This window comes from Lampris incognitus, chromosome 14, assembly GCF_029633865.1.
Source record: "Lampris incognitus isolate fLamInc1 chromosome 14, fLamInc1.hap2, whole genome shotgun sequence".
Taxonomy (NCBI): Eukaryota; Metazoa; Chordata; class Actinopteri; order Lampriformes; family Lampridae; genus Lampris; species Lampris incognitus.
The window spans coordinates 17,502,014-17,519,893 of record NC_079224.1 but is presented as its reverse complement, the minus strand read 5'-3'; the positions used below and the strand labels follow the sequence as shown (position 1 = coordinate 17,519,893).

The window sequence follows — 17,880 nt, the reverse complement described above, 5'->3', positions numbered from 1 at the left end:
GTGAACAAAAACTGAGATGTTCTGAGAGAGAGAGAGAGAGAGAGAGAGAGAGAGAGAGAGAGAGAGAGAGAGAGAGAGAGAGAGAGAGAGTGAGCGAGAGAGAGAGAAAGAGAGAGAGAGAGAGAGAGAGAGATGGGACGAAGTGAGGTGGAGGATAGTCTAACCTGACTCCAGCGGTGGTACCATGCCTGCAGCCTCCTGTGAGTGGATGTGGTCGTTGACGTCACCCTGAAAGGGCTGGATGAGCTGGCATTTCCTGCGGCGCTGGTAGCGCACCAGCTGCTTATCCAGGTTGTCCCCTGAAAACAACAGGTCACCGCGGTCAGTCTCAGAGAGAAATAAACATGCTTACAAGTTTCTCATTTATATGTGTATGTTCACTTCAAAACACACTGATTACCAACAACAAGTGTAACCAAACCTATTCAGAAACGGTTAAGTGTGAGGCGATAGTGGTTCATTAGTCTGCGCTGCACAGGTGAAATATGCCCAAATGTATCTGCCTAACACATAAGTATAGAATCATCTTCTTCTTCTTCTTCTTTCAGCTTGTTCCCTGTTCCCCAGGGGTCGCCAAAGCGGATTTTATAGTTTTCATTGATACCCTGTGAGGGCACAGCCACCAATGGCAGTCGTCGTTAACCCGGCACGGAGCCTGGACCGATCCGGTATGGTCTTGTCAATCCGCATACTGATTTGGCAAAATTTTACATCAGATGCCCTTCCTGACACAACCACTAACCCTATGGACGGGGGCACAGGTAAAGCACTGGATGCTATCCCAGCATTTATGGACTTGTACCCATGCCTGTCGCCTGAACACATAAGTATAGAATGAAAAATATTATCTTGATAATCATAGGGAATTTAACATGATATAGTAGATATATTATATCATGATATTTGATTACATATTCAAAAACGCCATGTTAAAAAATCCAACTGAGGTTCATCCCATTGAACTGTTTGGTACTGTAAAGAATGATATCAAACCAAAACTAGTTGGCTCCCTAAAATATTTCAAACTTAATTTTGGGGGACATTTTAGGTAATAGGTTCTCATGATCGGGCAACGGGGGTAAAGGCTTTCAACAAGCTTCTGGAAAGAAAAAAATAAAATGCTTTTCCCTTTCTGTCATGCCTCTGTAGACCAAACACTCACCTAGAGAGGTGGTTTTGAAGTGAGACGCCAGGACGCTGACTTTTCCTGTGATGAGCTCATAGCTGATCTCCTTCAGAAACTCATTGGTTGTCAGCATGCCCTCGGCTAGTGCCCGCGCTTGGTACTTCCCTGTGACACATGAGCATTGTCTGAAATGTTGGTATATTCAACAGACTTAAATTGTTGTGCCTACTATTCAATATGTAGAAGAGAGTAGGCACCACATATTAAGTTACACTTAAAGGACTCACATACAAACACAAGTGACCCATTGTAACACCAGAAGAAGAACTACTCATGTACTGAGTATATTCAATTCAATTCAATTTATTGTCATTAAAAACAATGTGCATGCACATGTTAAAAATGAAATAAGGGCTGCGGCTTCACCAAATAGACAAACACAGCAAACACAGTATAAGATATACACAGATGAAGACCAAAAGCTAAAAATAAGTTAAAAAAGAGCACGAGTACAAAAATATACAGAAATATCCACAGACATTCAGTGGGTAGCCAGGTTCAGGTGGGCAACAGCTTGGGCAAAGAAGCTGTTTTTGAGCCTGGTAGTGCAGGCTCTGAGGCTCCTGTAGCGTCTCCCAGAGAGCAAGGGGGAGAAGAGTCCATGGTTGGGGTGGGTGGGATCTCTGCTGATGCCGAGACCCCTTCGAAGGCAGCATTTATGATAAATGTCTTTTATGGCTGGGAGCTGGGTACCGGTGATGTGCTGGGCCACCTTGACGACCCGTTGCAGGGCTTTCTGGTCTACTGAGGTGCAGTTGCTGTACCACACTGAGATGCAGCTGGTCAGGATGCTCTCTATGGTGCAGTGGTAGAGGTCGGTGAGAATTTTGGGGGATAGACGGGCGCTCCTCAGCCTCTTCGGGAAATGCTAGTGTTGTTGGGCCTTTTTCACAAGGGCCTGGGTGTTTGATGTCCAGGAGAGTTTCTCGTTGATGTGGACTCAAAGGAACTTAAAGCTGGAGACACGCTCCACTTCCACCCCATTGATGTGTATGGGGGAGTGGCTGCAGCTTCTAGACCTCCTGAAGTCCACAATCGTCTTCTGCACATTGAGAACCAGATTGTCGTTCCTGCACCATGATGTGAGGTGCTGAATCTCATCCCAGTAGGCCGCTGATTATTGATGGAGATATGGCCAATGACTGTGGTGTCATCCGCAAACGTAACTATTACATTTGAAGGATGAGTTGGCAGGCAGTCATGGGTAAAGAAGGAGAAAAGGAGGGGGCTAAAACACGGTCTTGAGGGGCACCTGTCAGCAGCTGCCTGCAAGAGCATGACTATTGCGTGGCTCCTAATCCTGCCGCTTTGGATGATGCCCTGGCCCAAAACGAGTCAATGAGGAAACAAATAGAAGTGCTCCAGAAACAACTAGAGACCATCCAGCTACAGTCCAAATTTGCAGGCTCTGATGAGAACATTCGGTTTTACACCAGGTATGTCTGATTTGTATTTCATTTAATCGCCCCTGCCAGCTAGCTAGCTAGCACTAGCATAGTTCTAATGGTGCTGTTACTCACCCTCATAGTTGTCAATGTAGCTTGAAATATACATCTTAAAAAGCTCCTTTTCTTTTTTGCTCGTCTGAGCTACCGAGGAAGCACTCATGATGCGATGTACATTATTGACCGTGATTTTAGGGAGGTCCTACAAACAGCAAGTGTAAAACAAAGCCATCTCCTCTCTCAGCAAACCAGACCGGAAGTTCTTGTGCAAGTACTCGTACATTGGAAGTCAAACAACACCATCCTACACACCCAGTCTTCCCATACACATGACCACCAATCATTGGTTTCGGTCATTATTCCACTGTATTGTTTATAAGGGTGGGGATACCCGCAGTCAGTTTAGACTGAAGAGGTCACTTAGATGAGTGATGAAACGTTTCTCTCAATAACTTTCTGTGACCCTCCTATTTGCACCAGTCAATTTTACTGCTTTTTTCTCACCCCATAAAGGGCCGTACCCACCAAAACGTCTACAAGCTGACATCACATTGCCTATAGCTGTGCGTGGGCATTATAAAACTCATGACTATTCCATATTATCAGCTAAAAAGTGGGCATATAGGAAAACTTACATATACTAATAATTTTAGGCTACCATCTTATGAAACTATGTATATCGACATTTTAGCATTTTACACTCATACTGTACCACGATGATGCAGACACTTGTAAATTAAAATGACCGTAAAATCTGATAGTCGCTAAAATCATCCAAAAAAAACAAAACAACCAACAACCAAACAAAATATCCAACCTGCAAAACATAGAGAACGGGATGCCGTTCAGCTATGTGACATATGCAAATTAGATGTAGTTATGTATTGTTTGATGCCATCACGTCAAGATTTATTTTTTTGCAACACTGATTGACAGGGCCAGGAGCGGGTATTCTCCTCAGGGTTCGCTTAAAGCAAGAGAAAGCGGTAACACTCACCAAGGACGAGCACGCAGAATTCGTTGCCGCTGACTTTGGAGGCACAGATGATGACCACATAGGTGGGCAGGCACTGCTGGTTGGGCGGCCCTTCGCTGAGTGAACGCAGTGACTCGGAAATCCCCTCTCCCAGAGAATTATGGGTAACCAGGACCTGGACGCTGTCTCCGGAGACGCTGGCTTCCAGCCGAGCCAGCCAGGGCAGCTGGGAAGGGGAGATGGTCAAACCGCCGGGACAGCACAGCATCGCCTTCAGTACAATCTGCTCAAACTCCTCCCTGAGAGGAATCTGGTCTGAGCCTGCCACAGAAAACATCAAGGATTGGCACACGAAAGAAGTCAAACCACGTCTCACTTCCCAAAGTCGGCAGTGGTTATGAGAGACCACTGAGAGAAGAGACGATAGTAATTCTTCTCAGCTGTTGCAGGATTTGCAAAATATAGATGGTTAAATGTGCTTTGACCCCGAGGTCTTATTATCATTATTATTTGTCTTAGTGGTGTTAGTACTGGTAGTACTAGTATCCTCTTTCACTGTTATATCAGTTGGAGCTGCCAGCAGCCAATTTATCCAAAGGAGTTGAATCAAGTGCAACTGGACTTGGTATATATCCGTGAAGACGTTTCGCCTCTCATCCAAGAGGTTTCCTCAGTTCATGCCTTACTTAGACCAAGCTAGTCTTGGTCTAAGTTTGGTCTAGTCAGAAAGGCACAAACTGAGGAAACCTCTTGGATGAGAGGCGAAACGTCTTCACGGATATATACCAAGTCCAGTTGCACTTGATTCAACTCCTTTGGATAACCATGACCTGGATGAATGAGAACATTCACAGACAAGCAGCCAATTTATTCAAGAGAAATGTAGAGGGATAATGTTCTTTAATCAATGTGCACTTGTACTTTACCTAGGCGTGCAAAGTACTGTAAGGTGAGCAGGATCATGGTCTCCACACTAAGTAGCTGGTTGCTGCCAAGGCCTAAACTCTCCAGGGTTTTCTCTGTCAGCTGGCTGCTCTTGTAGCAACTGACCAGCAGGGGGCTCACAACAATGTCACCCACATTCCCATAGAAATAAGGTAAAGTGCCATGGCCTGCAAACAGAGTCAACACAGATATTGTTTAGGTAACTGGAAGATGCAATAACATTTCTGTCATATAACATGACATGATATTTCTTAACTTTGTGGTTGATCTTAGTCATGAATGCATACATATATAAGTAGGGATTTGTACATGTACACAATTTGAGTACACATTTCTGAAATATATCACTAAATCCCCACATTAGTCACCAAAATCAATTTCTATTCATTTATTATACTCCATGTTATGAGCGAGTCTGATTTGGACTCTCCGTGGTAAAAGAGGAGGGCTGTTTTGATGGGTCTCGAATGGCGTTACGGGTTCAACTCATTCAGAGTCTGGCAGAGATCGGGACAGAGAAGCTGACAGAGAGCAGCTTGTACCAATGAGGATGACAGGACGGACGCCTGAAGTGTTGAGCAGGTTGTCGGGTACGATGACCGTCTCTCCAGCGGTGATAGGCTGGGGCTGGACGACCCCCGTCACAGGTGGCTGAGTTGCAGTCATGGCCAGCACAGAGCCTGCAGGGAGAAGAAAAGCATAGCAATACCCAGTATTACTGTGCAGGCACACAATAGCTTGGTTCAAACCAAAATAAAACGTTGGGTTTAAAGATGACAAGGCTTGTGCATGAGACAGAGAAGATAGCAACAGTGTGTCTCTTAGGTGTTCTTGTCGTGTGGTTAAAGTGAGGCCATCAAAAAAAATTAAATAAAGAAATCATGTCAAGTAAATAATTAAACTTTTGAGCAGAAATCATTGGTAATGATCACATCCCGAAGTGTGTGTGTGTGTGTGTGTGTGTAGGTGTGTGTGTGTGTGTGTGTGTGATAGAGTATAATCAACACAGCCTATGTTCTCAAGGACACAAGCAAACAGACACAGACACACACACTGCTCAGATATAGTCACGGGGGATACATGTCCTGATAAAAGGAGTTCATCCTGGGTTCAGGAACTGACCTGGTGAGCACATGATTGGCCGAATGGCTGGCACAGGTACAGCCGTGGGCGGGACAGGCAGCAGGGAGTTGGGGTGCCAGCTCCGGTGGCGCTTCTTTGGAGGACCAGAGTTCATGGCGGACGAAGCTAAACAGGGAAGAAAAAAAACAGGCCAAGTACAAACATGCTCCAAATGCAAGAAAGATCGCATAGTTTACTACCCTTAGAGACCATATATCATACGTTTTCTAGATGCCTAAAGCTGTATTTACTGTGGAAAAAGAGCACGGCTTACAAGGACTGTCTCCCAAGTCAGCGCTGCGATACCCCTGACCTTGAGGACCCAAGGAGACCTGGGAGGGACTCAGTAAGGGAGGACGTCCATCAACTGTCAGGTTATTGGCCGGACCGTTCACCCTGAGAGCTGTGGGCACTGCGTACACACACACACACACACACACACACACACACACACACACACACACACACACACACACACATATGGTATCAGTGATGGTAAAAAACTTCTTTCCAACATTTCCTGTCCACGAATACAGAAAGATAAATAAAGATGAGTCAGTACTAACACTGAGTTATTGATTTCCTTTGGATGAATGACTATTGCAAAAGACCTGATGGCGCGTTTCCAATCTCATACTCACTGTGTATGTGGCACATGGAAAAACATTGATCGGTGTGTGTAGCTTTGCTTTGTCAATATCACAACCTTGTAAAGGGGCTAATGGATAGCAAGGCCTTAAAAAGTCATTACAGGATTCCTTCCTTCGCTATTGATCTGTGTGCAGGCAGAATGTGTCCATGTGTTTGCACACATATTTGTGAATTATGTGTGTATGTTTGTGTTCGAACAGGCAGCGACAGAGGTTAATCTTGGGTCCACAGCCAGCCACACCTCCATCTGCCTTATGCTACTACACATAAATAAACCTGCGGCTAAGCAACACCAGTCATGAAGCCGTCACCGAGGTGATGACGAAGGCCTATTAGGGATGTAATCCTCACGGCTGCTTGTGTTAAAACCTAGTTACATCCGGAAATAAGCGAAAGCAGCCGACATTTCAATGATGCATTCCTAGACAAACAGCGCATTACCAAACCTCACTTATTTGGTCTACCTATAGAAAGATGGGCGATACACCCAGAGAAGTGCCAGAGAGTTTTAATTTAGCAGAGTGAAAAATACATCTGAATTTCACCTATTGGTAGAGTCTTGGTCCCCGCTGTGGAGGCCAGGGGCTTCAGGAAACTGCAGTCCCGGCCTAGGTCCTGCCCCCCGAAGAAGACTGAGGAGGTTTGTGTACTTCTGTTGGGTGAAGAATCTACAGAGAAGACAAAAAGATCATAAAAGCAAATCAAATCAAATAATAAGGATAACATTAATGATAACGCATAAAGTACACCTGACCACAGGACAAGTCCTGCCTAAGTCTCTGACTCTGACTCTTGATGCTGTGGTGTGAAGCCCATTTGTCCACCAATGCCCTGTCCCTGTGCAATGAATCACTAGGATTAGGTTAAGAGCAAAACGTCAAACTTTAACCTCAACAAGCCTCTGACTAAACAATGTTCACCCCTCCTCTAATTGGCAATTTTGATCAGTTGTATCCTTCATACTGCAGCCCAACACAGCTCTAATACCAACAAACTACAACCCATGCCAGGACCCCATTGCACAATGACAAAAATGCTGCAGTTGTCCTTTTTGGGGTGGCAGTGAAAGGAGGTAGAGCTATTGTTCAGCAATTGGAAGGCTGCCGGTTCAACCCAGGCTCCTTGTGTCCAAGTGTCCTTGAACAAGATCCCAAATTGCTCCTGAGGAGCAGGCTTGGTGCCTTGCATGGCAGCCTCTGCTGTCAAAACGTGTGAACGTGTCATGTGTGTGCGAGGCATTAAGGAATTCAGAGTCCTCGTAAATGTAAGCATACTTGGCCAGTACTCAAATCTTACTTTATTCAGACACATAGGTAGGTCCATATTAAAAACAACAACAAAGAAATACAACACAGTACAACAACACAAAAATATAGCTAGAAACAGCAGTTCACAAGTCCACAATGGTTAAAACCTATACAGACATTTGTTCCAATGTTTCCAGAAACAAGAGGAGTACCCTGTGTCCCTTTGTGCAGGCTCAGTTAAGAGCATTATAATTACATTCTTAGGATCAATTAATCGATGGATAAATTTATGCATAAAATTCCTCAACACGGCATAAAAAGTGGGAACATTACTAGTCACAAACACATGACTTGCACTTGTCCATCTTGGAAGCTTGAGCAAGATTCTGACTGCATCATTATACGCTACCTGCAGCTTTTTCATTTCATTCAATAAAGACGATTCTGATCATTATAATAAACTGTAAAGTGCTTTCAATACCCTGTAGAGCGGGAAAAGCACTAGATAAATACAATCCCTTTACCATTTTTGTAAAACAGTACCGGCCAAACAAAGGTTTTCGAGCCGAAAGTCATTTTAGGCTTAGAATAGGGGCGTGTTAGAGTGCGACCCACCTCTTCGGGAGCAGGATGTATCTCAAGGTCGCTTTTAGGAGATAGCTAGAGTTATGCCAACAATGAGCCTTGCAGCTCAAATGCCTAACACGCCTAACACACTGTTATGCAAGATTGCTCCTAACAGGCTCTGGGAGCTCCAAGAAAAGAAATCAATATCATAAGCATGAGAGAGCTTTTTTTTCCATCAAAGACTGGAACTGGTGGTCTTATTGTAGCATGCCATAAAAAATAAAAATAAAAACGGCTTCTTGTAGAGTAAAAGAGTTTGTTTAGCATTTATGCGACTGTGAACCTATTCTGTTCGCTAAGCAAAGACCCCTGTACAAAAGTAAGTAAACCTGTTCAATGTTAAAAGCCACTTCATGTCAGTGCAGGCCTCTCAGATTTGAACAGGGTCAGTTCATGTTATACAACGGACATATGTACGCAACAGTGTTCAGGTATACAGCCGATGTGACCGACGCAAGCCTCACCTGACAGAGAGAAAGGGGAGGAAGTGTGTCCATTGATCCCTCCTCCATTTTCCTTGCTGCTGAGAGAGGAGGAGGAGCTGGGCTTGGACGTGGATGCACTGCTTGAGAACTGACGGGTTTTACAGTCTAGGAATCACAGAATTAACAACGGTCAAGGTATTGACAATTCACACAGGCACAACACAACAGTTTTCTTGTCTGACACGGCATGCGGCATGGTGATTCAGATAAATCGGCGCACCGTGAGACAGACAGGAGGTGCTTAATTGGAGTTCTGACCTTTCCAGCAAATGGGGGGTCCTTTGCAAAGGGCACCCTGAGAATTCTTCACCAAGTAGTGCTTTAAGTGCTTCTGCTTCTTAGGCTGGGTGGATAGCTTCAGGTTGATGTGGTTGGAAAACTCCGTGAAGTATCGGAAGCCTTTCTCCCCACAGCCCACACAGTTTCCTGAAAACCCTGGAAAACGGCAACAGACACCAGATTCAGGAGAATGAGTTGGAGCGGGCGAGCACGACTGGCAACGGTCGCTTACAGATTTAACAAGAGGTCAGTGAAGCAGCCGACTGCAACCGGAGACAAGATGTTCTCACCGAAGATAGGTAATGAGATGCGACAGCTATGACTGAATACAATATCTTTCTTGTCTAATGACTCAGGCCTAAATTTGAAAGTGCCCCCGGAGGATTATGAGCAGAACACGTTTCGGTTTAGCGCCGACAGCAATCCTGTTCCCCTCGCTCTGGTCCCACACCACAGGCACAGACTGACCTAAAAGTGCATTTTTCCCATTCTCGTCAGGCAAGAAGCGCCGGTCCACAGCACACACCAGGATGTGCTCGGGGACGCTGGGGGACTTGGCACCAACCAACTCGAAGCCAGATGGGACTTCCATGGGCTCTGTTGCTATGGAGACCAAACGGAGGTCTTTGCCGGCCTGACAGAACCCTGAGGAGAGAGAGAGAGGGAGAGAGAGAGCGAGAGAGATGGGAGACACAGCCACGTTTTTTTTCTCTCGACAATGTTCTCAACTGTAGTGTTACGTAAGTGAGTAATTCACTCACATTAGGATAATGTCAAGGTGATCCAAAAACAAAACAAAGACACATGCAATATTCATATCTCCCAGCGGAAAGCTTTGTCAAACTCTAGCCTCATGACATGAACAAGTTCACTTTCTTGGCGTAGCTCCTGTAGACTTTTTTCCAACAACCATTCCGACACCAGCGCGCACACAGACTAGTGCCACTTATGCAACTTTGTGCGTTTACACTTCTGTCCGATTTGTCTTTAATGCATTTCAGTTGTGAGGAGGAAAGACAAAACAGGTTGCTTTCTAGAAAAACACCACTGACCTGCACTGTATCTGGATGCAGCGGTGCGAGGAGAATACAGCGATGATTACAACGCCAAATGTTCACCGACTGCCACATAAAGACGGCGACCTTTGCAAGCAATGATCGAGAGTGGTAAAAATACCCTTTATGTGATGGGAAGACCTAGGCAAGTGCAGTTGAAAATATGCGAGTTATGCGGCTTGCATTTGACCCAGGCTGGTTATGCTGGGGACACGCAAGCAGAAATCTCAGGCAGAAAATAAGAGGATCATTAAGCCAAACGATCTTCCCTCAGTTTCTTCACCCCCCCCTTTTTCTCCCCAATTGTATCCGGCCAATTACCCCACTTTTCTGAGCCGTTCCGGTCACTGCTCCACCCCCTCTGCCGATCCGGGGAGGGCTGCAGACTACCACATGCCTCCTCTGGTATACGTGGAGTCGCCAGGCGCTTCTTTTCACCTGACAGTGAGGCGTTTTGCCAGGGGGACGTAGCATGTGGGAGGATCACGCTATTACCCCCAGTTCCCCCCTGCCCCCAAACAGGCACCCCGACCAACCAGAGGAGGCGCTAGTGCAGCGACCAGGACATATACCCACATCCGGCTTCCCACCCACAGACACGGCCAATTGTGTCTGCAGGGGCACCCGACCAAGCCAGAGGTGACACGGGGATTCGAACAGGAGATCCCCGTGTCGGTAGGCAATGGAATAGACCGCTGCGCTACCTGGATGCCCACTTCCTCAGCAAGGAAGAGAAACTGAATAGAGGTGAGTTCATGTTTATTACATGAACAAAATTAACGCTTTTCAAACATTAGTAAGTGTAAGCGATGGTCTGTGGCAGAGGTGTAAAAACCAGGTCCAGAAAGTAAAAGTCCAAACCATGTATTTGCTCCACTCATGCACTACACCAGCAGATTCTAGTCAACAGCACTCCTCAACTAGGTAGGGAAAACTAGCTAATGAAATCAGCTGGTTTGGTAACATGGTTGGAACAAATACACGGTTTGGAGATTTACTTTCTGGACCTGGTTTTTACACCTCTGGTCCGTGGTGATCTCGCCCTATTCCTTTTTAAAAAATTTTTTTTTTTATAAATTTATTTCTAGTTTTTTCCCTTTACCCCACCTAATTAACACAATGGCATATGGCCGGAACTCTTGTCAATAACTCCCCTGGCTCACGTTTCCACAGGTAGGAGATAGTCGTAACACCAGCTTCCTTCAAACTCTGCTCTCGCTAGTTTACACACTGGAGCCTCGCATGGATCGCATTATCTTCAGGCCGCGAAGGAGACGTAGGGAGAATGCTTTCGGTTGCTTGGCTGCAGGCGCCCGGATGGGCCAGAGGGGTCGCTGGAGAACGACGAGTCCCCGAACACTACACCGACCTACACCCACTATCCTTCGGGTAAGGGTGGCCTAATGAATGCCTTACCCCGTGGACGCTCTGGCCGTGACCGGTTACGGCGAGTCTGGGAAACGAACCTCCCAGCCACATGACGAGCGGATTGCAAAAGCGGCGGTTTATTCCACTCGGCCACCAGAGCGGCGATCTCACCCTATTTCAACCTACAGCAGCTTCATGAAGCATTGTTACTTTGTAACAGGTTACCAAATGTAAAATTTGATGTCAAAATAAGCTACATTATGTAAACCAGGAAGCAAGTTTTCGCATTCACACTTTGTCACCGTTCCGCACAAGTTAAGCGGTGTGTTTGAGACACTCAGAGGACTGCTCAGTATTAATGGAGTGTTATCCCTATAACATACGTATATAGAGAGATAATATTTAAAATCAGAGTCAGAATCATGATTATTGGCCATGTAGGTTTGCACATACATGGAATTTGACTCTGGTTTCATGGCTCTCTCAGTGTACTTAACAGAATAACAACACTACAACACAACAATCTTCAGATATATACACAAGGACTGACTATACCCAGGTGAAGTAAGAGGTGATAAAGTGCAATGGTGCAGAGAAAAAATCAGAGATGCTGAAATAGATGTTAGCAGGTTACTTACATAGATGCCTGAGGTAGATGGACATGACAGAGCGTACCCGTATACATACAATGGTGACTGGTTCCCTTCAAGGCAGCCAAAGCTTACCATCCATAGTGCAGCAGCCTTCTGGGACAGGGGCCTGTAAGTAAGGGAGCGGAGGGCTGCTGGTTTCTGAGTCCTCCTCTTCCTCCTCCTCCAGCTCCTCAAAGTCATTGGAGGAGTGGCTCATTTTGTGGCCTGCAGACTCCCCGCCATGGAGCGACACATCAACCTTGGGCTTCATATCTTAAGGACATATCAGAATGGTAAATGGTACACAGTGCAAAATTATATATAAAAAAAAGACAGATCCTAAAATATTTGCGATAACTTTACATCCTGCCTGGCTAACTGTTCACGCTTCAAGATAATGGTTCCTTTAAATAAGGGACACTTAACATTCAGGTTTCAGTTAATGATTTTTGTCTTGAATTGGATGTACAACGTTTGAAGGTGACTCAATCAACAGTGAGCTGTGTTCCACAAAATAAGATAACTCCTGTTACTCCGCTGTATTGACATAACGATAGAGATTTATAGTACACATCTTTGTTGCCCATTGGGGAGCAATTAAACGCTTTATTATAGGCTTTATGACAAATGATTCATTACTTGTGTAGAAATACTCAGCAGACCCACAAAATTGTTGTTTTTTGAAATTCCAGGAGCATATCGCTGTTACAACCCTGAGTATAACATATATATATATATATATATATATATATATATATGTATGTATGTATGTGTATGTATGTATATGTATATGTATATGTGTATATATATATGTATATGTGTATATGTATATGTGTGTGTGTATGTGTATATATATATATATATATATATATATATATATATATATTTAATGTGTTATGCATATCTATTGACCACTTTCAATGACATTTTGATGGTGAACCTGGAGACAAGGTGTCCGCAAACTAAAAATTGTGTTGAGTGAAAAAAAAGAAAACAGAAAATCAAGCTCCCTATTCTTTCTCCCTCCTTATTTTATCCAAAGAGACACTGTAGCATAAAAGCGGAGAGCATGATTTGCCGTTTCCAGGTGAAAGAGCCTGGCTACGTACCCTCCATGTTGCCAGGATACTGCTCAGGCTCCAGATAGAGCTGTGTGAAGATGGGCTGTGGGGCGCCACTGCTGGAGCGCAGAGACGCCTCAATGGAGTTATGGAGAGCCTCTTCGAATCGAGCAGACTTCAGCTGCCCGGCATATGAATTCCCCATTATCTGCGGGATTGAAGAAGGAGAGAAGAACAGCCTGATGAGAGACTGCCACTCATTTCGCTGCTCGGCTCATCGCGCTGGTTCGGAGCGGGTACAGGAGCGGTCATCTCCTCGAGGCAACGAAGGGCTTGTGAAATGATCCAAAGTTACAGGCTGTCCGACCAAGGACACACATGCACGCACACACACACACACACACACACACACACACACACACACTTATACACAATGGAGCTGCACCTGACCCAGCTGTTAAATGCGGCTTCCCAGTATGACATAAAAAAGTAAAATGAATAATGAATAATGCTCCACTGATCATTCTGAACTTTCATTCACTGTATGTGAAGAGGTTTTACTCTGTTCTATTCTACCTGAACGACACCATTGCTACCACTACTACTATTCTTGGTACTACAACTACACACATACATCCACTCACATAAGTACACACTTTGTGCACACACACACACACGCGCAGACCTTCAAACCACAAACTTATCTATTTGTCCTCAAACATAATGGCCAAGGCTCTGCCTTTTCAAACTTTTTGCCTCTCTTTTCAGCTATCTGCTCCGTCACTCTGCCCTGCCCCCGTGGCCCCTCAGACCCCAGTGGCCACCCGGGGACATCTGTCGAGGGCGGCAGTGCGGCCCTGTGATTGGGTGGCTCCTGAGTGGCAGCTGGCAGCTGGACACAGGGCCAGGCATGTGGCCCGGTGTCCAGAATGAGAGACAGAGAGGGAGAGAGAACGAAAGAGAGGCAGGTGGGCAAGGGATAAAGACAGACACAGAGAAGGGGAGAGCGAAGATGGCATAGCGGGGAAGAAAGAACGAAGGAAGAGTGGCTCATTCTTGCGAATCCTGGCGTTGACCTGGAGACTCCACTACACCATACCGATGTGTCACTTCACTACACCGCTGGTGTCTGCTCATTAAACGGAAACAATCACGATGTGCCACATAATCTCATATACATAAAGATAGATATTGGAAAATAACAATATAATAATATTCCGCTCCTCACTTGTTGAGCACTTTTATCAACACCATTAACGGTTTCTGGAAAATAAACAAAAACAAAAAAAACAAACGCTATCTATCTATCTATATATATATGTATATATATATGTATATATAAAATATCAGAATCAGACATACTTTAATACTTTATTCATCCCCGGGGGGAAATTGGAATATATATATATAATTCCAGTTTTTATATATATATTCCAATTTTATATATATATATATATAAAACCTATCTGGTGTTTCTGAAGTATTGCAAGGTTTAAAAAAATAATAATAACAATATAAATCTACTCCTGTATTTTCACAATGTGTGTCTGGTGTGTGTCTGTGTGAGAGTCTATAAACGGCTAAACTAAAGCACTTGGGGCCTTGATTCTTTTTGGAGGTTATTGGGGATGATCAGGGGCACCTATAAAAAATAGCAGAAAATTAAATTAAAATTATGCATAATTATGCATAAATATGCAAAATATGCATTTTTCTAAAAATGGCTAAAAACCACTTTTCTCAGCATTTCAGATGATTCTGAGCATCTTTGATTTTTTCACCTATATAACAAAAAAATTCTGGGACTTAGAAATGTTTTGGCATTATGTAAAATATGCATTTTTGCAAAAATGCACTTATGATCCTCATTTTTTTTGGAGGTGGTAGGTATTGTTCCAGAGAGGACCAGAAAAATAGCAGAAAATTAAAATAATTATAATAATTATGCATAATTATGCAAAATAAGCGTTTTTTCTAAAAATGGCTAAAAACCACTTTTCTCAGCATTTCAGATTATTCTGCGCATTTGGGGGGAGGGAGTTGGAGTGGGGAGGGGAGGGGTTTAGGGGCAGGGGGAAGGCGGTTAGCTGGCAGGATGAAGAGGAGGGAGATTTAGACGGGTGGATAACCAAACCGCTACATTGTAGCGGGGTTCTTCTAGTTATATATATATAATCCAGTGATTCAAGTCTTTAACAGACATTACAAGCCTGTATCATGCCATAATGATTGCTTAGGGCATGAAACAGGCTTGTACTGTCTATTAAAGAATTTACTTGAATCACTGGATTATTTTGTTCTTTATTTGTTCTTTATTTGTTGAGCACTTTCCCTACCGTTGAGTGTTTTTTTTTAACAAAGTTACATATATTTAAATATATATATATTGCAGGGGAAACACTCCATCAGCAGCCATAATACTGAGCAGTCGTCTGTGTGTCTGAACCGGCGCCAAAATTGTGAGAAGTGTCAGAAAATAAGAAAATGTGGTTCAGCTGCTTATAGTGCTGTTATTCACATTTTGCCTCATTGGCAAACCAGGGAGTTTCACAGTGACACAATGTTTGCTACGTTTCAGAGATACACAATACCGCTCAGTAACACAGGTGCTAATGGAGTGTTATACCTACAGAGAGAGAGAGACAGAGACAGAGAGAGAGAGAGAGAGAGAGAGAGAGAGAGAGAGAGAGAGAGAGAGAGAGAGAGAGAGAGAGAGAGAGAGAGAATCTTGATCGTCTTCCTTGAAGAAATCCCCAGTTCTTCACTTTTCATCCCAGAACACATTACAGTCATTGTGTATCAGAGACTGCAGATAACCAAGCGTATGTGGGATGGAATCAGAGGGCAAATAAGCCTTTGGCTCCCCCCCCCCCGACACTCGGTCTTGGACTGGAGCACCCCCGCGCTCGTCCTTGAGCTGCAGCATGTCTGATGGGTGGTGACAAGTGTTGGTCCATGAACACTGGCGGCAGCCAAGTGGAGGTGCAGGTTGAAGGCTTCAGCTGTTTTGTAACAGCTCAGACTCAACACCACCACCCGCCTCTCATAAAGGCAGCTTGTGCAGCTATGCCACCATTTGCATGACAAGCTAATGCAAACCTATGAAGTATCGTGACTCGTGAGGTTTAAAAAAATAATAATAGCAATATAAAAAACCCAGTTATAAACTGTCCTCAAGCTTAACAACATGTTGAGAACAATTTTGGTTATACGATGCATAAAAAAATGACTCTGATGCTACTTTTAGTCGTAATATTCTTCCCATATGGAATGAACGACATATTCCTGTTTCTCAATCTTATGCTGTATACATAGTTGAGCAAATCATCACATACTGGACACCTGATGCCTTCAGTCTCTGGTCACACAGAAACACCGAATCCTTTTATTTTGTCAATATTGGGCAGGGTGGGAATCGAGTTGGAACAGCCTTTTCTCCTTGCAGGATCCACACCCAAGCTTTAAGACCTTCCTTAATGGTGGCGGTGGTGGTGTCGTCAGGGTGGGGGTCAAGGAGGAGGAATCCAAGCAACTGAGACAAAGGACGAGATTACCGGGGGCCTGATTGTGCTGTCCCACAGATAAGCAGCTTAACAGAACGAAGCTACAGTATTTCTTGCTTGGCTGATGGATGAAGGTGAACAATAAAAAATAAAAAAAGAGAGAGAAGAGAATGACTGCCTTGGGGGTGGGGTGGGTAGGTGGAGGTTTAGGCAGTGTTGCTGCCTGTTTTATTGTGGAGTAAAAACAAAAAAAAAGAAAAGGTTTCTTTGGTCAGTTGACCCTCCAGCTGGCCTCGAGCGGGACAGATTTGTCATTATCCTCACACGCGGCGGAGGTGAGGCCCGACCAGCGACCTTTTTTATCACCTGCGCTCCTCGAAAAAACAAGGCGTGACCGTGGCAAAGGTCGCCTAACGGACGTGTCCGGGGGGTTATTCAGGTGAGCCGGCTGCTGACTCCGGCCTGATGGATGGGTCGAACATAATGAGCACACTGTGCTCCAGGGAGAGGCAGTTTAGTGTTTAAAAAGAAAAATAACGGCTATAAAGGGGCCTTCTCCCTGGGTGAATAGCTACGCTGAAATTACCTCTCAGTCAGTCAGTCAGCAAGTCAGCCAGTAAGTTGGTCAGTCAAGTCCATTCCTCAGCTCCTGGGTGGCATTAACAGATTGCATGAATGCGACCCCGGGTCAAAACAAGCTAGTCTGATCTCCTGCCCCGTGGGCTTTCAGAGGACCGCAGAGGGAAGAAAATAAGGAAATGCGAGCAAATTCCACCATAAAATGACAGAAGAGAGAGACAGCGTTCCTATTCGACGCTCGGCCAGTGTTAAAATGCACGGATAGAGGAAGAAAAAAAAAAGAGGCATTAAAAGTGAGTCTCACCTTGTCTGATTGTTCCCGGGCACAAAGGGACTTGTTCACTTCTGCTACATGCTGGGTCACCACCACTGGGCACAAATGGTCAGTGACAAAGACATCTCTCTCAGCGCCGCTGCTCTAGTCCTGAGGAAACACAGTGAGATTTTAGTTAAGCTTAAGATTACCGCTGTCAGTGACGAAAACAAGGGTGAAACACAAAGTACAACATCTAGAAACCTGGGAGGATACAAATTAAAAGTAGGTCGGGTTGCATAAGTTACAAACATAGATAACTAATCAGAGAAGTGGATCTTTTTTTTTTCCCATGCAAAAAAAACCCCTTATGCATTAAGATGCCACGGGGTCCTGCACGGGTCTCCTTAAAGTAGCCTTCATATAATTGCTATTACTTTACTCTTTTATTGAATGATTCGTCTTG

General features: G+C 44.5%; 1 protein-coding gene across 1 annotated transcript in view; it reads right to left on the bottom strand.

Annotated features, from left to right (window-relative positions):
* Nucleotides 1–17,536, bottom strand: part of greb1l (GREB1 like retinoic acid receptor coactivator) — a 39,413-nt gene extending 21,877 nt beyond the window's left edge. The window contains exons 1-14 of the mRNA XM_056292855.1: nucleotides 17,466–17,536; nucleotides 13,128–13,287; nucleotides 12,112–12,291; nucleotides 9,432–9,608; nucleotides 8,943–9,119; nucleotides 8,664–8,789; nucleotides 6,871–6,993; nucleotides 5,949–6,086; nucleotides 5,675–5,800; nucleotides 5,095–5,232; nucleotides 4,534–4,719; nucleotides 3,629–3,928; nucleotides 1,163–1,291; nucleotides 165–299 (exon numbers count right to left, since the gene is read on the bottom strand). Of these exons, the coding sequence (XP_056148830.1) occupies nucleotides 165–299; nucleotides 1,163–1,291; nucleotides 3,629–3,928; nucleotides 4,534–4,719; nucleotides 5,095–5,232; nucleotides 5,675–5,800; nucleotides 5,949–6,086; nucleotides 6,871–6,993; nucleotides 8,664–8,789; nucleotides 8,943–9,119; nucleotides 9,432–9,608; nucleotides 12,112–12,291; nucleotides 13,128–13,284 (2,092 nt within the window). The 5' untranslated portion in view covers nucleotides 13,285–13,287; nucleotides 17,466–17,536. The remainder of the gene's footprint in view (nucleotides 1–164; nucleotides 300–1,162; nucleotides 1,292–3,628; nucleotides 3,929–4,533; nucleotides 4,720–5,094; nucleotides 5,233–5,674; nucleotides 5,801–5,948; nucleotides 6,087–6,870; nucleotides 6,994–8,663; nucleotides 8,790–8,942; nucleotides 9,120–9,431; nucleotides 9,609–12,111; nucleotides 12,292–13,127; nucleotides 13,288–17,465) is intronic.
* Nucleotides 17,537–17,880: the final 344 nt, after the last annotated feature.